This window comes from Caloenas nicobarica, chromosome 1, assembly GCF_036013445.1.
Source record: "Caloenas nicobarica isolate bCalNic1 chromosome 1, bCalNic1.hap1, whole genome shotgun sequence".
Classification (NCBI taxonomy): Eukaryota; Metazoa; Chordata; class Aves; order Columbiformes; family Columbidae; genus Caloenas; species Caloenas nicobarica.
Genome location: NC_088245.1, coordinates 38,626,131 through 38,647,053, shown reverse-complemented (window position 1 = coordinate 38,647,053; position 20,923 = coordinate 38,626,131). Strand labels below are relative to the sequence as shown.

Sequence of the window (20,923 nt, the reverse complement as noted above, 5' to 3'; positions counted from 1 at the left end):
AATAACCACAGACTGAGAAGCTTCACCTGTCTCGCATAAAAGGAAAATATGGTTACCAGTTACTAAAAGGCAAAGGAAGAGCCACAGGTGGCCCGTGAAGGCCGCAGCTGTGCCTGCCCCAGCAGGACTGTCTGCAGAGCACCCCGCAGAGGCACGGCTCAACGAGTCCTGCGTAATTAACAACGTCAGTTTAATCTATAGGTATATTCCAGAAGAGAGCAAGCAGATTTAAAGCTCCCGGTGACACAAAAACCCGCGATACCCCTCAGGAACTCCTCCGGCGTCGCTGCGGTTTCCAGCCCGCATTGCGAGGGCCGCGGCCGCCGCCGGGGGATGCGCCGGGTCGGGTCAGCTCACACCACACCCGCGGGGGCCCGCGCTCCCCCGGGGCGCTCCCCCGCGGCGCCCCGCCGGCCGCCCCTCCGCCTCTCACCGCTCCATGGCGGCCTCCGGCCCGCCGCTGCCCGGGCTCCAGGCTCCGGCCTTCCCGCCTCCGCTTGCGCCGGCCCGGAAGGAGACGGGCGAGCTTCCGCCCGCGCCGGGCGGGGCCCCACACTGCGCCTGCGCCGCTCCGGGCTGCGCGGGGACGGGCATCTGGGAGCGGACAGCCCGGGCCGGGGCGGGGCGGGCGGGGAGCCCTGTCAGAGCAGCCGCGCAGGCGGGGCCGGCCCGCGGTGGAGGTGAGGCGGCGGCGGCCAAAGCTGCCTTCGCTGCCCGGGAAAATGTCGCTCTGCTCTGTCGGTCCCCGGGCAGTGGGATCCCGGATTAAGCGACAAAACCTAAAAAAAAAAAAAAAAAATGCTGAAACGTTTCAGATGCCTTTCAGGTTATGTCATTCCGCAGAGAAGGACGAATCTCATGCCGAAAATGTTTTTTTAGACGTTCAGCTGCAGCAACCTCCGCTTCGCTTTGTCAAGACGAGGCTGTTCCCACCAGTTCACAAGCTCATTCCCGTTTCTCCTCCCGTTTCTCTTCCCGTTTCTCTTCCCATTTCTCCTCCCGTTTCTCTTCCCATTTCTCCTCCCGTTTCTCTTCCCGTTTCTCCTCCCGTTTCTCCTCCCAGTGTAACCCAGATCGCTAGTGCCAAGGGGTGAAGTTGTAACCGCCATGTGGGGCCACTCGGCCCTTCCCCGGCTGGACAAACTCAAGAAGTTCCCAAACTGCCAATCGCGTTCCTCCCCAAAATGGATCCTGCGCTTTTTCAACCGCAGGAACATACCGTTACTGCTGCAGCAGCAGGAGTGGGTGGCTGCTACTGACAGTTCATTCACTTGCGCTCTGGTACAAAGAAAATGGCCCAAACTGCGTTTTCAGTGGACAGGCAAGTTTCGAAAAGCTTGCAAGTACTCAGGTGTATTTGGGGCTACAGGGGGTATTTTGAGCAAATTAGGCACTTAAATTCGTCGTACGGAAGGATGGATCTGAAAAAAAAAAGCAGAAAAGCTAAGATAATAATGCAAAGTCCCATAGCTTGCTTAAGATGCCGATGAAATGCCGTGGCACCCAAGCTGGGTGTCCCAGTGAAGCTCCTGGAGAGCCTGACTTCAGGCGGCTTCACCAGAGGAGGAAAGCTGAGGAGCCTGATGCAAGACCCTTAGAGAGTAGATTAGTCACCCAGAAAATCTAGTTTTGGATTAAAAAAAAAAAAAAAAAGTTAGTCTACATGATAGAAGGACATAATGAACGCACAAGGGAAGGCAACAACCTTCATTATGGCAGAAAACTAAAAGAAGGTTGAAAGGACTCTTCTAATTCAGTACTACATACTTAATAGACTCTATCTGTCACCACATCCTCACAAAACTGTAGCATTATTGTCTCTGTAGTGCAGTGAGAAATTCAAATAGAGTAATGCACAAATTAATATCTGGTTCAATTCTTTGCCAACAGCTCAGGTTCTCAGGCTGGCCCTTTCTCATGGCAGAAAAGTGTTAACAAATGAGAGATGCAATGACAGAGAAAACGCTTCCTTCGCGTGCCGCTTCAAGTTTATTCAAAGCAATGACATGAGAAGAAAGCAAAAGAAATAAAGCTGAGAAGAAGTTAAGAGCATAACATACTGGTTTGGGTTTTTTGGTTGGTTGGTTGGTTGGGGGTTTTGTGATTTTGTTTGTGGTTTGATGTTTTGTGTGTGTGGTTTTCTTTTTTTGTTGTTTTTTTTTTTAATTAACAACTCCAAACAAACAAACAAACTGTAAAAGAAAAAATATTTGAGCCCTGTGAGAGAACTTGTATTCACAACTGAAACGCAGGCTGGGAGAGCACCTTAAAGGCTTCAAGTTGGCTCCAGTAATGGTGCAAGAGAGGGAAACAGTGTTTTCTGGCAGTATTTTTTGATGGGCATCCTACTTCATTTTTATCCAACAGGAGGGAAAGAGGAGGAAAAAAGGAGAAAAACAGAACTGGAAGTCTTCTTGCAAGCATCTTGCATTTCCAAGAAACAGGAGGGAATGCAAATTTTCAGTCAATTCTTACATATAATTTTTCTTTACCATGACATAAAGGACTCTGAATTTAAATTAAAAATTATAAACCCATCTTAAGTTTCATATATTTGCATCAACACCGATCTTAACTACAGCCATGTTGTCAGAATCTCACAAGAGGTAGTAACGCTCCATACTTTGAGGCAGGACAAGCAAAGACAACCCAGCAGGTAGCGCGACTAACACAGAAATACACAAGTTTATTGCTGATGCCCAGGATTCCTCTGCTGCTTACTACCTTTTTGTGAAATTATCAGGGTTTTCAAGATGTACTAGGATAACGTTCAGGCTACACTAGATTAAAATTGAACAGATAAACTATCTCAAATTACCCTTTACAAAATATGTTTGAATATAGACAGCTCACAAATGAAATAAGTTCCCCATATGCATTGTGAAGCTGTAAACACGACACCTGCGTATACAAAATTGTAGTCTTAATTCAGAACTATCGAAAGCAAGAGGATGACCAAGTTACTGGGCAATGTGTGACAGCAGCACAACTGCGTTCAGTACAAAAAATCCCCGTGGAAACTGAACTACGCATTGCCTTTTTGTAAGAGAAGGAATAAAGCTCATATTTTAGCCCATCTCCTCTTTGTTGAAACACGTTCCTGGAAGAGTGTGATTTTCCACTTTATAAAGTTTAAATGTAAGGAAACTTTTTTTTAACCAATCTCAGTAATTTAACTAAAGTGTTTATCTGCTTGCTTAGTATTACAACACCTGTGTTGACTCGCAAATTAATGTTTTCTGGTGGTCTTACCCTAAACAAATTGATCCCCATGCATACTGCTATTGAGGAAGCTCAGCTAAACCCCCTTTCTTATTAAAAAGGAAAAAGGAAGAGATGAATTTGTAACTGTCATTTTATTTCTGTCTGAAAATCATGACCGTAGTGCCAAGGGGTCTTTGCTGCATTGAGCACTTTACAAGCAGTAAACCCAGTTTACGAGAGCTGGGATTTCACAAGTAGATTTTTGTACTTAGCGCAGGAGTGAAATTACTGGCTCCTCCCTGCTAGATTTAGAAGGTAAAAATGCCACAGAATATGAAAAAACAAAGTATACTGGCCAAAGAAGGGACTATAGCTACTACTATAATTTAACTCTGTAACGAGTATTGCAGACATGCCCCCTCTCTGCAAATTTATGTTAGCCAAAAGAAATTACATGAATTAATTAGAAATTACAGTGTCTTTTAAATGAAGTACCTCACCCCAGCCACAACCTCAAAGAAAAAAAAATCCTGGTGGCAGTGGACTTTTTTGAAACAATGAACCTGTGGAGCTTGTTGATCAGCAGGACTAATATTTCTCGAGGCTGAAGTGAGTACAGTGGAATTATGAAGACATTCCTTTCTCCATTCACAAATCTCTCCTTAAAGAATATCTCATTGAAAACAGGAAGCAGCCACCCTCTTCTTGATGATTCAAAACTCCGAAAATAAATGGTTTTGGAGGGTATTCAAAAAGTAAAAGCAAAAAAAGAAGCAAAATCCACATTTTTCTGTTGTTTGAACCTCTGATATTGCAACATAGGGAACAAAATCAAGACTACAAAACAGCTTTGCTTATAGTTCCAGACTACGAATGTAGTTTGTAACAAATTTAAGTATCGTTCCAAAGTTTTACTTTCTACAACAGATAAGTTAAATTAGAGGTTTTAAGAATCTTCAAATTGTTCATAAACCTTTCAAAGAAAAATATAACGTGTTCGAGACTTAGAAATAAACCTAATTTGATTAAGTGTTCTGCTTCTCTAATGCAAAACCTAGATACAACTGCATTTTGTTACATATTTGAGCAACTTTTTCTTTGCTTCTATTTTCCTCCCCATACATGGGCAAAATAAAAGCTATAAATTGAAGTACAGCCTAATGCTGTTGGGACAGCAGTTTAACACTGGGCAAAAAGCTTTCTGTGTATGCCAACACTTGGCTGCATCTTCATATTACAATTCAAAAGGTAAGTGTTGCAGACAACTGGATATAGACTGCTATTTTTGACCATTCACATCTAGAAATAACTTTTGATTGTTGATATGTCTAAACTGAAGTCTATGTAGAATTAGTACAGTATTGTGGCAAAATTTCTCCCCATCTAAGTTATTCCCTAAACTGGCAAAGATTAGAAAACTTTGAAAGAAAACCCATCAAGTTTGATTCATCCATAGTTTGTTTAGCATTTTACAAGAAGAAAATCCTCATCTTTTGCATTCACCCACAAGGAAACAGCAACTCTAGTTACACCAGAAAAGGAGAAAAAATGCACAGTTTAATCCAAATTCCAGCAGGATTCTTCTCCCACCTCCGCTTTCTAGCATCACAGCATCAGTACATATTATGAAACAAATTCTACAATACTTTTCCAGAAGTTATGTTCTCTTATGCAAAAGAGCAATACTACTTTGAGTTTACAGTGCATTTGTTTGGGCATCTGAAAACATCTTGCAAAAAACTCAAAATATTTTTGTAAGTTATGCAAGTAGACATTCATTTCACAGAATAACTTGAAAATGAAATAGGGCATTAGTAACAAAGTAAGGTCTAAGAAAAATTTATACTGCAAGGAAAGAAGAGTCCTAATAGGAAGAGTGCAATTCCATTAAATACTACGTCTATATTTCAGGACATTAACATTACTTTTTCCATAGAAAGCTCAGACATTTAAATACTGACATATACCAATTTCAGATTAGGGTGGAAATAGAGCAGTCACAGCCCTTGTGTGCACTGTAAGCATAAGCTAACTTTACAAGCAGTAATACATGGGTATTAACACTGAATTTGGAAAGTTACTGCATTAGTTCTCAACATACTAATTATGCATGTTTTCATCTGAAGCTTTATGAGAAGTGTTCTGTTCCTGTACAAGTAGTTCAAGCATGAACTTCTTAAGCGCCGGTACACAAAGCATTTATCATGAAGATATGTAAAAGTTTAAAAATTTCAGCAGACAGGATTCTTTTCTAGAAGTGGTGACTGCTTACATAGTTCCAGTTCCTGTGGGGAACTAGATGTTTACTTCCTCAGTGGGAACAGCTCCTTATGCCGCAATTACTTGGATATGAAGAAAATTCTCTTGTGTTTTTCCTTATGCTTCATGTCCATCACTTCCTCAGCATAATTTTGTCATGCATCTTCCCTCTAACAACTGGGACGAGACACTGCTCCCTTGAAGCCTACCTAAGTTTTCAAGGAGAAAAATACTGGTTTTTTAGGTATTACCTGGGTGATGTACTGATTTTACAAATCTGGCCTAAGTTCTCACTATAAGGGTGCAAAAGCATATTTCACTTTTTTAGCACCATCTTTAGATGGTAAAGCCTGGAGTTTCTAAAAATTTTACTTTCCTGGGGCTTGACCAAACTGACTACCTCCAGTGCTGAGAAACTGTGCATTTGCTATTCCACAGAGCAACCAAGAATGCTTCAGTACAGAGCTGTCGGGGCACAGCCTGATGTTCCCTGTCAGCGCTACTCCATGGCTGGACATGGAGACCAGACCAGGGCCCCCGCTCTGATGTTATCAAAGAATTTTCTCTCCCTCCTATCCAATGCCATCTGTACAGCTTCCTGGAAAAGAAACACATTAAGAAGAACACAGAGAAAAGGACAATTGGGACATGTTATAAGACCCAAATAAGCAAATGCTGAAAGGAGGAAAAATACTGATTAGCTCATCAAGGAGGAAGGTACCTAGTGAAAAAGGAACTAGAGCATCCAGTGCTCCAGTCTCATCTTCTCTGTGGACCAATTGGGATGCAGAGAGTGCCAAAAGAGATGCTTACAGGGATCATCAACCACATGCTCTGGTTTCTAATGATAAATGAAAAGGAAGTTCAGCCTTAACTCTGACTCTGCACAGTGAAAGAGTGTATTACCCTCTATTAAACCATGGTGATGACTGATGAAATTACCAGTAGGAAGGATCAGCTGAGCTCCTTAATTCACTTTGGGCAACATAAACCATCTCAAAGTTTACTGGTATTAGCTAACCTTCTCTGATTGAATTTGCAGGAATGGAATAGAACAAGCTCTGATAATTCTGTGCCAGAGAAACAGGAGGTACCAAGTTATTTGGGTGCGACGTTAATTTTCGGGAGCACAGCCAAGATCAGGAAATCATCCACAGTCCGTGCATTCCACTTTACAGTCCAACAGTGTTACCAGATATTTAGTCTGCAAAACTCTACACTCAATACTGCAAGAGTGCTCTTCTGCAGATTTCCTTGAAACCAAAAAAAATATGGTTTAATCATGCAAAAAACCCCTGTATTTTCTCCCAAGGTGTTTTATGGTTTTGGTTTTTTTTTGTTGTTTTTTTTTTTAGCTACACTATGTCTATTTTAACAATTAATTCTTCCTGGAAAGAAGGAAAATAGCAGGCAACATTGTTTTAAGTTCTCAAAACAGCTACTGATATCCTGACCTTTGAAGACATATTTTTCTGTTAGACTCTTCCTTACATTAGAACTTGGAATATTGCAAGTCTAAAACTCTAAGTGGAATTTCATTCAGTAAGAAATTTACCCACCCTAGCACATGGGATGCTATTAGAAGAGATATTCATGGTATGTATTTGTCAGAAGACAAAGTCATAATGGTTCCTTTTTGTCATAAGATGTATGAATCTGCACTGTGTAAGAGATGTAAAATCAATATTTACCAGCACTACTAAAACACAAAACATTCAAGTAGTATATAACTGTAATGCAAGCCCTTGCATGGCAATCCAAATTTATTGAACTACTGATGCTAAGTCATACAAAATTGCACCACTTTAATTAAGGCTTTTAGTTTACATTTGGCCACCTCAAAGCAGTTGTAACATTAGGTTGGTCAATTTAAATACTGTGGCTCCCTGTTGGATATACACACAATCTTTACACCCAAACGTTAATGCATACAAAGCAACAAGGCATTGTTAAATAAATCAGCAAAAGTTAATTACTGCAACTTAGGCCCTGTGACCAATTACACATGATTAAAATTACTTCCCACATTCACATCCACAGTACTCTTCCACCATTTAACATCTCAACCAAAACGTTACACATGTAAAACAATCACTAACAGGCAAAAGTACTAAACCTGTATATTTGGTATTGCAAATACACTTATGCATGAGCAAGCAAGGGAATTCACAGTGAGAATCTACAGCTGCAGAAGCCTGAAAATGATTTACAAAAAATTGTTAAATCATTAAAAAATCGTTTTAAAATATACACTTCTTGTTGTAGACCCCCACTGTACACACAACTATAAACATTGTTCCCTATGTAAACAAGGAAAAGGAAACATACAATAAAAGGTTGAAAAGTCTGGACATTTCCTTCCCAACAGATATTAAAGGCCATGTCTTTAGTCAGACGTTATACTGAAAGGACTCAAAGACTAGATCACTGTCTCCACAGGTTTTTCCTAAAATTAAAAAACTATATAGCTGTTGTGTTAATCAAAGCGCTTTTGTACAATACGATGATGATGATCCTGTATTTCTTTAAAAAAGTTACAATAAGCTACAAATACCGATGAAGCAAAGTTATCTGGAGTAGTCTATATAGGAGCTCTTTGGACTTTCTTTTATTATGCTAAAATAGTGGTGCTTTTAGGATTTACATTATTGTACTCTCCAATAGAAAGTGGGGATTGTTGAAGTATACAGTACACAGTTTTCATACATGTACAACATTGGAGGATGAACAATGTCTCTTATCAGTAATACTGGATGTAGGCTCTGGTTTTACCAGTTGCATACACTTAGAATATTTATAAGTAAAAATCTCTCGTGACACTGGAAAGTGATTAGAATGTGCAAACTGATGTAGTAGCTTTCATCCATTTCTTAAAGGGTACCACCACAGGAAAGTCCATTTAAGATGTTGGTAGGTTTAATAAAGTTGGAATGCTGGCACTGTTGAATTGGGCAACAGTTCTTCAGACCTGTAACAACAAAACAAGAGGTTAGTATTAGTAACAACTATTTGTCATTGCTCTTCAGTTAAAAGAACTAAAGCAGGAACTAGCACAGTTCTTTGCAAACAGAAAATAACCTTAGCACTTCTCCTTTTTAGCAGATACAATTTCTACTGTACACACAAATAACAGACTATCTCAGTTAGTAAAACTGAGTTAGGATACATATGGTAATCCCAGCTGAACTGTGAAAGTAAGTATTTGATGGGTGGGACTAGTTTTGCTTACACTATGACAGTTCCAGCAACTTCAAAAACAAAAACACATTTGGAGGATCAAAGCTTCCGAATCAAAAGCCCTGATGAGGAATTGCAGCAGCCACTTCTGCCATCCTCGGTTAGTGCTTTTAGAACCCTCTAAGTTTAACTTTTAACTGATTCAAATAACGTTTTAAAAAGAGTTGAACATAGCACTATCTAAATATTAATAAAAGCCTGCAATTTATGACAGTGAAAGGTTCTACCAGGATCCTCCAGTATATCGAACAGGTCCATCAGATGACAAAATAATGGATCATCGTACTGAAGCACCTGAACCACATGTCCAGTAAAATTGAAGGGAATTGAGAAGAACAGACAACTTGCCTGATGTCAGGTCAATCAAGATAGACCTCTGTCCATCCTAAGGCTCAGGTGTAGAAAGGGGGAAACAACCTGCCCAGGAACAAGTTGCAGAAAAATTCATGCCTGCTGACTACCTTCTGAAAAGGCTTGCTAAAGAGCAGGCTGGAGCTTGCTTGAGCCTTCAGCATCATTCTTAAAGCATGGATTTAGTCACGCAGAACATTAGCCAACTGCCAATGAGTAAAAAATTGATCTAATAACCAATAGCTCCAGGTCAAATATTTGGAGTGTTACAATGATCACTTCACCGTTCTCTTCCAAATGTACTAATTACAATGCAGCCTATAAAATATCCATGTAGTCCAAAGAAAGCAAGCTACATTCCTATGACATCATCCTCCTATGCAGGAGTTCAAAGCAAGAAGTGACATTTTAACATGCAAACTGCAATACTTTACAGTGTGCATTCCTCATAATTGAGCTCTTGCTCAATCTATCAGATTTTAAAAAAGAAAACTCTTGTTTCCAAAAGCTCGAGTTTTGAAGTATCAGAACAAACATCCTTAATTTGAGCACTACCAACACCTTGAAGCTTGAAAAAAATTGATACTAGTGTGAACAGTGTATCTTGCATATATTTGTAGTTCTGACTTTGGAATAGCAAAATAAAGACCATAAAAATTTCTGTGATAATGTAAATCAAGAATTTTCAATGCTGTTCTGCATCAACAGCTACTACAGTTGTTTAGGTTTTTTGGTTGTTGTTTGTTTTCTAGAGAAAAGGTTTACCTGGCTCAGAGCTACAGTACAGCTGTGTATTAAAGTAGCTGACATGATGACTTTTTGCGTGCTTTTCCAGGCACTGGAGTTTTTCTGTTAATTTGTCGCACAAGGTCATAAAAGATCTGCAAATATAAAAGTCAGTTGGTTATTGGAATTAAGAGGCTTTTCTCATAACCCTAAGCCTTGAATCTTCACACATAATGTACTCACATACTCTAGAACCCCTGTAAATATTTAGTTATCTCAAAGCCAGAAAGTTAAATTGTACACTTAATACCCATTTATTTTCTGTTTAAGATAATTGCCTGTCAAGGCTTTTCTACTTTCAATGAAGCAAACTGGAAAGGCATCTATAATCTGCAGCTGTTTAGTGTCTGGGTCAAGTTTATCTGAACATGCATGATGTATGTCACAATGATCAACTACTATATGCTATTACTTTGCAATTTAGCACCAAGTTCAAGAAACAGGCCACAGCTTTCTCCTAACTCCAACCACTCCAAAGGTATTCTTTTACAGAAAGCTTTAGTAAGTTTTTACTCCACATTTTCATGTTAACTCAAGTACACTGCATGGTCTGTTATAGTCATTTGTATTCAAATGAGATCGTGCTTTTCCAGATACTTTAAAAATACTAAAGTCTAGAAAATTAATTTAGCACCTTCTCTAGTACTACAGTATGACATAAGCATAACATTTCCTAGAAAAGTAATTCACGTATGAGACTCACTCACACTTTGAATCTCCTAGAATTCTAATTGGAACATGATTTGGTTGAAAGGCTAATTTAAGACAAGTCTACACATCACAATTAAACAGCATCTGTTTCATGCATAACTGACATTGTTCCAATTATTTCTGCATCTCCTAAATCCAGGAAGTCCTCGTACTAAAGCCATTCTAGCAGCTTCCTAAGTACTGGCTGCAAAGCAGCAAACATTCTAACAAAGGCTTTTAGTATTTGATGAAAGTTCTAGTTTATTAAACATATGACTTTCATATAGTTAGGCTGATTAATCTGTATTTAAGAAAAACTGAATAGTTTCCAGAAATTCCCAACTAATTAAACACACATTACTCATTTTTAAAATCAGCTGTGCTTAAACCCACCATACTCATTTGATTACATGCAAGTCTTGCACAGAGGCCCTTTCAACTTGACTGATGTTGCCAGCAATGTTTTCCAGAAGACACAATGAATTGCAGGGTTTATCATAATATTCAAGCTGTTCCAGAAATGTAAACACTAATACAGCTTCTTTTTCTAAAAATTTTCACATCCATTTCTTTATGCTGGCACCCCCACTGGATAAGGCTGCACATGCTATGGCAAGTCCCAAAAACACATGTGTTTTTGATCAGTCACCTAGCTCCTGCTAAATAAGTAGCTAGATAGCAGAGAGGCTTTTGCCTCCCTTTTTCTTCAGAGAGTACCTATTTAGGTCTCTTCTCTAATCAAGTAATTTGGCCAAAACCCTTAAGAGTTTTTGTCCTTACCACTTCAAATAAATTAATACCAAATAACTTAAATCAATCAGTTTTAAGGAGTTAACTCTCTTAAAGGTATTTTTTAAAAAATGAAAGTAGTAGTCTAGCAGTGCATTTTCAGTGGATAGAGATTATATCAACTAGGGAATGTAACAAGAAAAAAGTATTTATACCAAATTCATATCAATACAATTTGAAAACTAATTATACTAAAATTAACATAATTTTAAAAGTCCTATGTCAAAGCTAATTACCTCCATTAGTAGAAGCATTTCACAAGTTCTCACAATAGTTTTGTCCATTATAGTGAATGTTGTTAATAATTTTGTTATTTGTTCTTGATGGACTGTAATGTTTGGTTAACGGAATACAGTGCCCCATCCTTCTCTCCCTGCACCCTCCCCGCCATGAGTAGTGTGCCTTACCTCATTAACATTTATCTTTGATTTTGCAGAAGACTCTAAGAATGCACAGTTATTCCATTGCCTTGCTAGGTTCTGACCTTGTTCCTTTCCCACAACTCTTTCATCTTCCAAATCACACTTATTGCCAACCAGAATCATAGGCACCTAAAAACAATTTAATACCAGCAAAGAATTCATTAACATTTTTGGAAGGCACAATGTAAACGCACACCTAAAACCCTACCCGAATCCTTAGAGGATCCTGACCCTCCGGAATAATCAAGCTCTGGTGTAACAGAAACTTAAGGTTACAGTTGTGTGAGACTTTAATCTTCAAAGCAAAGCGACTGCATTTTTTGCCTGCTGTTTGGCAGGACCATGGGAGGAATGGTTTGAGGATTCAGTACACTGCCAACTGAGAAAATTTCACATCTTCTAGAAGACCTAATGAGATTTCATTTTGACATGCTTAAGGTATCAAGAAGTCTACTGAAGAATCTGTTAAAGATCCTTACATGTTCAGCGATCCTAGAAAAAGTGGGCTGTACTGGGTAGCATGATGAAGGACACTAAAGCTGCTTTCACCATTTCTCTGCTTCCAGCGTATCTGCACTCCTTTCAGCAACAGTTTGCTCAAAGTTCTTATTAGCAAGCTGATGCACACAGAGGAAAGAAACACGATAACTTATCAAAATAACTACAGAAAACACTGAATTGACCCTTGTGGCAAAAAAGGTAATCATACAAAGCGTAGCTTTTTTTTTTCTTTCCTCCTCCTCTCCTTTTTACTACTTAAAGGACACACCTAAGTTTCTCCCAAACTGAAGTGCTCATAAAAAGGTTTACAACATTTTGATCGTTTAATTTCCCCTCACTGAGAAAGCAAGTCATGCCTAAGCTTTGGCACAGGAAAAACTTTATTACTTAAATACTACTCTTTTCAGATACATTTGTGAAATCTGCTGAACATAGGCAAGACTTAACAGCCGCTTACACTTAGGAAAGTGCAAGGCATTTCCTATCACAAGAGTCACAACAAACTTCCCTGAAACTGAAACATTTAATACATTCTGTCTCTGTTGGCAGCAGCTGCATATGTGGATACATGCAGCAAGGAAGGGATCAAAGTTTCCGTATGAGATGAGCACACTTAAAAAAACCTGTTCATCCCTTACATTATTTTTTCAAGGAAGATTTTTCTGTCTGATAGCTAGAACCTACAAGGTATTCCTGGTTTTAAAAAAAAAAAAAAAAAAAAAAAATCACACTTTTACCGCTGTTTCACATATGAAATACCTTTCTTCCTTTTATTAACAGCCTAAATACTCACTTCCTACAAATGCAGTAAGGTTTTTCTTTTTTTAATCAATTATAAACTGGAATGGTTTAGCCTCTCTTTATAGCTTTAATAACGCTAAAAGGTACATAGTGAAATTGTGTGGAAATAGTATGGCTAAACTTACTTTCAAGCACACACACAATATAAAAGCTACATAACATGCAAGTTTAAAGCTTACAGTAATGTCCTCTATAAGAACTTAGAACTTTGTGCTTTTAAAATACCATAGGCAGTAGGTATACCAAAGAGAAAATTGGAACTTTTTTTTAAACCTTCATTGATAGCAACTGAGGTAAGAATAGAGTTGCTTCAGAAATGTCTTCTGCAGTACTAGTGAATAAGGCTATACACAGCTTCAAATAGAGTATCTTAAAGGATGAGATGAAAAAGAGAATTATCTTTATATACCACATGACAACTTACAATTTTTTCAGTTTGCCTTAAGAGTTGCATTTCTATACTATGCATCTACTGGTTGATTTGTCTCTTAATTTAAAGCTTGGAAGCTATCCGATCACAGCGTATACATTACAATATCTGTAATGAAAACTGTAAATATATGCACTAAGCATTTTTAGAGATGCTTACATCATCAGTGTCTTTGACTCGAAGAATCTGTTCTCTTAGATCCTGTAAATCATTAAACGTGGACTGTGCTGTGATGGAATATACTAACGCAAAACCTTGTCCATTTTTCATGTATAGGTCTCTCATTGCTGTAAACTGTTCCTGTAATTAAAAAAAAAAAAGACATACGTTGCATTCAGTTTGCACGTTCCTTAAAAAAAAAAAAAAGACGACATATACTTCAGAATACAAATGGATCAAAAGTACAATGCATTTGTGCCCTCCCTGCCCCCTCCTTACATACCAACTTTCTCCCATCTCCTGACCTTTAAAACACATCATAAAGTAAATGCATCCCTTTTCAGCCTCGATTTTGTAGTCTGGGCACTTTTCCATGTTAAATTCTACTTTCATTTTCGTGGAGATTGACTAGAGGATGGAGACACTCAATAGACTTGTGACATTTCCTAGACTTCCATGACAACTATGGTATTGCATACGAAGACTCTCTGGTGCACTGCACTGCAGCATTAGGACTTCTCCTCTCCCTGTTTGAAAACTCTCACCAGTGTGACTGTGGAAGAGCATTTGCCGTTCTCACATTGGTGACTCTGCTGTCTTGGGACTGATCGATCACTCACCAAATCCCTTGCTGTATGTCAGATGAAAAACGCAATTTATTTCGAGACAACGGCCACTCTATCCTTCTGTTGTTTTACATGGCCTTACTTGGATATGGAATTTAAATAAATTATTATTGGACCAGATTACTATTATAGTTCAGAGAACACATGCTACACTCCAAGGGTCTTGAGCTTGCACTCACTGGAATCAATGAAGGAAATGACCGCTTTCAGTAGGTTTTGGAACAAGTCAGAGTAAAACCTGACCAGTATGAAAAAGGTCAGCATAAACCCTGCACTTTAGAGTTCACATAAGCTGACTAAAGCAATACTATTTTTATCCCAATGTCAGAGTACATCTCACACACAAAAGAGAAAGGAGAGGAGAAGAAATCACATTCTCTACAGAAACAGAAATCAAACATAAGTAATCCTTGGGCCTAAATTTTCCTCTGGGCAATACAAACTTAAAACAGCACATCAACCTCTTTTAAAATTCTCAGTCTCATGTTTCCACTATTACAGAATATGACCTCACAGGAAACTTGCAATTCATTTTCTGCTGCAAAATTCAAGTTTTGTTTAAATACTAGTATGTTAAAGAACATCCTTTAATCCAATGCACTGACCACAGTTACTCTTTAGAGAATGAGGAAGGAAACGTCATCATTTACATCCCTACAGCTTTTAATGGTTTTAACACTGTACATCAGTATTTAGGAAAGTTTGTTTTACATACCGTTCCTGCAGTATCTAAGATTTCAAGCATACACTGTTGTGCATCTACTTCAACTTGCTGTGAAGAGAGAAAGATGTGGTTAGAATTTTTCCTCTTGCAAGTCTCCCCTCCAAAGACAACAGTAATTGTGTGATTTTATAAGCAAATTCATAATGCATAAAGCAACATAATGGCTTAAAAAGTTTATGTGGATATGCACTTCAAAAACAGCAGGAAGAAGCCTTTCAAAGAGGCCTACTGACATTTTCAAAAGAAGCATCAGCAGCCAAGTACCACTTTGCAAAGTGATGAGGGATTTTTGATTATTAAAAAGGAGGCTGCTAAATTTGTAATGATGGTTATCAGCAACTAGCACAATTAATTTCTACTTGTTTCAGGGATCATTCGCAGATTGAAAGAACAGTACAGGTGAAAGCTAGAAAGTTGGATTGGCATACTAATGTTCATTTAATAGCAGTTTAGATCAACAAGAGAATAAGTAGTACACAACAAGCAATAAACCAAGCAAACCACTAAGAGTGGTGTGCTCAAAACCAGCCTTTAGTGACACTAATTAGGAAACTGATCTAGCTTAGAAAAATTTGCAAAAAATAGGTTTAAGAAGCTGGATCAGTTTCTGTGTCTATTTCAGAGTTCCTCTGTCTAGTTTCTACCTCAAAAAAAAACCCAGGAATGGTCTTGAGGGCATCAAAGGACATGGAAGTGCCCTCAAGCGCTTTCAAGCAGGCTACCCATGTGGAGTTTTTTTGTTTGCAGTTTTTTGTTGTTGTTTTTTTGTTTTGTTTTTCCCCTTCAAGCTATTAGTATACTTCCCTTTTTCCCTTTGCATGTTAAATTCCCAGCTGGCAAATCAGCACTCAGAAAAAACTTTGTGTCCCCTACTCCGATTTGAGCTTTTCTTTTGTAACTGGATTGGAGCTTGGGGGGGGGTGGGGAAGAGGAGTATTTCCATGCCTCTCAAAGCTCCCCCCATGTCCTCTAGGGATGGAGATTCCGTCAATAGCCACTATTTTAGCATGCATTGCTGACGAAGTTACTCAGCTAATTAAGCAGCATCTATTCTCTTTATGAAGAAATATTTGGCAAGTAAACTAAGGCATTAAGTTTCAAGACTTCATGCCCAAATTGTTTAGCTCCAGACAAACTTAAAATATTTCAAGCCACATCCTTTCAACTTCAAATATTATAAAATTAAGATTTAAGATTAATAGTACAGAATTCTAACTGCCAAACCAATACAGTTTAAAGTCACCCAAGTCAAGCAGCAAGTTAGAATTGTAACTAGCAGCGAGGGGAAGAAAATTACTGCATAAAGTATTGTCCAGACTTAAGCAAGACTTCAGCAATCTGGCAAGAGTTGAGAAGATGGATGCACAGAGATATTTCTAGTCATTCCAGGACAAAACCTGAAAGGAACATTATAAGGTCTTTGTTAAAAAAATTAATTAGGAAAAGGCAAAATTTCTTGAGCTCCATGGAAACAGTCTTTGGAATAATTCACCCAGCAAACATAATTCATCTAGTATGACCTGAAGAATATAAATATATAACAAAGGAAATGTTTCACTTTAGTACAGCTTCTGAATATTTTTGGAGTCATTTATTGGGCCTGACCCAGCAAAGGCCTGCAACAAACATTGGGATGGGATCTGAAATTCCTGCTCCTCTAATACAGAAAAAGTAAGTGGCTTTATAAATTTGTTGTTGTTGTTGCCTCTTTAATAAGAGTTCTAGCTTTGGCTGGAAGCCCACATACTTAAGAAAGACTATGATTTTTCCAGCATATAGATTTCTATGAAGTCAAAGAAAACAAGTGTGAAATTATCATTTTGCTCTCACTAATTCCTCTTCTGTTCAGAAGAGATTCTGGTAATACAGCCTCTTTATTTCAATAAAAGTGTAGCCAAGTGCTGAAAGAGGAGGTCCTGCACTTTCTGCCCACTCCCTAGGGTTTGTACATCTTGCCTTCCTTCTATAGACACTGGCATTTTTGTGGCCACACAGTGAGCTATGTGAGAGTGTCAATGCATATGAAAAGTAATTCAGCTACAAAAAGAAAGATTAAGAAACTGACATAGCTGAAAACGAATCTGCTTCACCAAATGGTTAACTCTTCTGGTAGCAGTTCAGATGTAAACTATCTTAGCCTGGAATATTAATCATGGTCTCATCTGAAACTGAAGAGTGAGCAATATGGAGATTCAAGGTGATGCAAGCAGAGTCAGACCTTTCAGCCTGTCATGCTGAAGAGGGGAAGAGAAACTAACAGGCTACTGTTAAGTGTTTGTTCATTTATTATAGGTTTGTGTTAACCTATTAATAAAACAACAACCCATCTAATGGAAGCATATCAAGCTGTCAGTTAAATTGTCAGGAATACAGTATGATGCCTCCAGTGTTCTGAAGGTGAGTGCAAAGTTGTTCTTACCATATTTTCCTAGTAGCAAAAAAGCTTAGAACCTCCAACATACAAGTCCAAATCTACCTGCAGATACTAACACACACAAACTAATAATAAATATTATGAAAAATAAAAAGTGATAGTGTATTTGATTTTTTTAAAATCAATGTTTCCAATTCTGACAATGAAATTATCACTTTTTCCTGACTAGCTAGTAAGGTATTATGCTTAAACATTAAAAAGCTAGTCTGAATTATTCCTTTAAACAGATTTTAAGAGCACCTTTAGATTTCAAACTTGTTAGGTTAACTGGTATTACGTGACATGACCAGTCATACCCTTTTTCAAGCAATGACTCAAATATATGACAGTATGTACTTCAGTTTTAAGTTTCTGTAACACTAGAGAGGTCTTTTGCATATACCTTTCTGTAGGAGTCTTCTATCGTAGGATCGTATTTTTCAACAAATATTCCTTGAACAAACTGTACAGTCTGCAACACAAAAGTTCCTGTAAGATTCTTCTTGCATAGTGACATTTTGTCAACATTGTACACAAATTACTGTTCTAGGTATATACTCAGTTATTCATTACATTTCGAAGGCAAATTAAGTGACTGACATAACTATAAGAAACAACAGGAAGTTAGACATATGCCTATTTAACTAGGTACTGTTAGATAAAGCAATGCTACACTCTCGTTTATCCACTCTCACTTGGAGTGTAAGAATTAAAGCATGCATTGATTTAAGGTTTGTCTAAATGTTGGAATCATTATTAGTTTCTAGTTGAATAGGATACTGTACAGCTGCACGGCTTTTACATTTGCATTTAGAACTACTGCATCTTCTGCTACTTACTGCCAGCACAGGAATTAGTCAAAAAAAGGCTGCCAGCATTTACTAGTCTTAACTAGACTCAGTAGGATATTCCAGTGTACCTAGCACATACGATGTTTTTAGCACAAGTGGAACTTTAAGACTCAATGGCCGAGTCAGAGCAGACAGGTTCAAATCCAGAAATGCTGCAGTAAGATAAAGAATTCAGAGGTAAAGGAAGTTCTTTCACAATCTAAGATGATTTGTCAAGTTTTCCTTTAGGAACTACTTTGTAAGATAATCCTTCTTACCTGATAGAATAGATCTCTAGGCCTTACTTTACAGTAAGGTACACAATTAAACTGAAAAATGTAAAGTTCTTAGAGGTGGGCTGGGAACATCCTATTCTGTGAACTATTTTAGTGCTAGTCTAGGTCAGATTAAACTTTCTGTAACCATTTAAGTAAAATGCATGAGCTCTTTCGTTTAGAAACATCTACCTGTCGCAGCTATACACCTGTTCACAGGGAAGGATGTAGAAAACATGCTAAACTTCCTACAAACATGCAAATATATGTTTGCATTTGCATTTTAAAAAATGCTTTAGAGGCTGCTATCAAACATTAAGCAAACAGCACTCTGAAGACCTTTCCAGAGACAGGAGTTACCAAGACCAGACACAGGCAAACCAGTTCATTGTGTGAGTTTCATGACGCAGCTTGATGTTCCACAGACCTACAGCTGGGTTACCCAGTGAAGCCAGAGACCTTCATAACGCTGTGCCTATGCTCTTCACTGTGGAGACAGGCAAAGATCTGACCATCACCCCACTCTGTACAAAAATATTAGTATATGAGAGTGCACCAACGGATGTGGATACACCCAGTGAAGGATGTACCTATTCTAGCCAGGAACCCTCAGCAGTCATTACTTATATTTATGTTTATTTGTGCACGCTTATATAAACAAAATATGGGTTAGCAGAGAGCATATTAGAGGAGAAAAAAAAAAAAAAAGGACATGAGAAACCTAAGAAAATGTACTTGAACTACCTCACAGAGTACTTACCAGAGCAGACTTTCCAACACCTCCAGAACCAAGAACCACTAGCTTGTATTCACGCATGATGCAGGAGATAAATCACCCTCAATACCTAAAACACAATAAATTATTGACCATTTTGATCAACAGGACAACTATTTCAGCATTACTACAGCCACTGTAAGATTGCATATATAACAAGACATGAACAATTGATATCAACTGATAAATGCAAGAGATACATTAGTATAACCAGGCAGAACCTAGGCAGGATGTCACTTCAATGGAAACTATGGACATTTATTCAAGACACAGTAACTGCTGAACAATGCTACTTTTTCTTCTAGCACAAATAAAGTACCTTCAAGGTTTTCTTGTTACCAGGATTTTAACACTTAAAGAACCACCATTATTCAGGTGTTATCTAGCCTAATTTCATAGTCAAGATAGTACAGACTTGGAAAGTTTTTAAAATGGAGATTTTTATATCCCATGAAACAGTAATTTAGAGAAAAGGCAAGAACAGATTAAGACTCCCTGTAATAAAGACCTCAGTATCACAATCTTGCCAAAATATCACGTGTTTCAAAGAAAGCACACAAGCGTATTGAAGAACTGTTCAAACCCATGTGCACACGTCACTTCCTCAGAGGCCTCTGGATGGATTTCTCTCCTTTATTTACAGCAAGGAGGTATCAGGCATAGAAATTAATTTACTTCATTGATAGGCAAACTACTTGGATTATGGCATACCATCCAGTGAGGCGCATTCGCCTCATAACATGCCAAATCTCTTCTAGCCATGCAAACAAGTCCATAGCATCTCTCAGCTATAGTCACAGCAAGCATTAAGGTATTTCACAGGTTTCTCAAGATCTTTCGTTCACTCCTGAGAATTTTCTGGGACTACATAATTTGCAACAACAGACCAAAACCAATGTTCCCAAGAGCCACACAGATGCCTAGAGAGCTTGCAGTTTTACAACCATGACATTCACAGTACTGAATAGGTTTATTGGGTAAGCAGCTGCTAATGTTTGTTACCTATGGTACTGATACAGTAATTCCAAAAACATGTCTCAGATTTCACAGCTACTACATCTTTTCCTCATCCATGCCCTGAAGTTATTTCATACCACACAAGTTTTTGTAATTTCATATATATACACATAGAGGTGTAAAATATTTTGTTCATATAAGCTGACATGCATGAAATGTCTCCAGTCTCTTCCGAAGAACTGAAAGCATCAGTATGCTGACAAAAAACAGAATGGGAAACTTCTCCAGGCAACAGCATCTTTTTATTTCTATTGTAATTTACTTGAAATAACATTCAAAGTTTGTATCTACTGACTCAAACTTTGATCTATATGCAGCAAGTACAACCATGACACCACAATCCAGTGCACTAAGCAGGGTTTGATAAAAGGGCTTAGTTAAGTTGGTTTTTTGTTCGGTTGGTTTTTTGTTTTGTTTTGTTTTTTAAAATACAGTGGCTGGTTTTGAACTATCAGCTCCTAATGCAGCTACAATAAAATGCTGCAAACCATCAGATATGGTATTTCTTCTACTACATTACTATCGTCCCATAAAGAAATATTGAACAAATCCTGCTATAGTAAAGTTAACAGTTACTACTGATAAGAAACAATTATCCAAGAGGAGAGAGCATCCATTTTCTCAGTGAAACACT

At 38.2% G+C, this 20,923-nt stretch overlaps 2 protein-coding genes across 4 annotated transcripts in view; both read right to left on the bottom strand.

Moving 5' to 3' along the window:
• The window catches only part of NUP107 (nucleoporin 107), a 31,361-nt gene extending 30,840 nt beyond the window's left edge, over window positions 1–521 (bottom strand). The window contains exon 1 of the mRNA XM_065637829.1: window positions 434–521. Coding sequence (XP_065493901.1) covers window positions 434–441 — 8 coding nt within the window. The 5' untranslated portion in view covers window positions 442–521. The remainder of the gene's footprint in view (window positions 1–433) is intronic.
• Window positions 522–7,248: 6,727 nt separating this feature from the next.
• The window catches only part of RAP1B (RAP1B, member of RAS oncogene family), a 31,087-nt gene continuing 17,412 nt past the window's right edge, over window positions 7,249–20,923 (bottom strand). Inside the window, exons 2-8 of one of the 3 annotated variants that reach the window (XM_065630069.1) lie at window positions 19,258–19,342; window positions 17,796–17,864; window positions 14,971–15,027; window positions 13,630–13,770; window positions 11,724–11,867; window positions 9,817–9,932; window positions 7,249–8,431 (exon numbers count right to left, since the gene is read on the bottom strand). In XM_065630069.1, the coding sequence (XP_065486141.1) occupies window positions 9,846–9,932; window positions 11,724–11,867; window positions 13,630–13,770; window positions 14,971–15,027; window positions 17,796–17,864; window positions 19,258–19,314 (555 nt within the window). In that variant the 5' untranslated portion in view covers window positions 19,315–19,342 and the 3' untranslated portion in view covers window positions 7,249–8,431; window positions 9,817–9,845. Of the gene's footprint in view, window positions 8,432–9,816; window positions 9,933–11,723; window positions 11,868–13,629; window positions 13,771–14,970; window positions 15,028–16,276; window positions 16,377–17,795; window positions 17,865–19,257; window positions 19,343–20,923 lie in introns of those variants that run through there. The other 2 variants (XM_065630078.1, XM_065630087.1) reach the window with 2 other exon arrangements.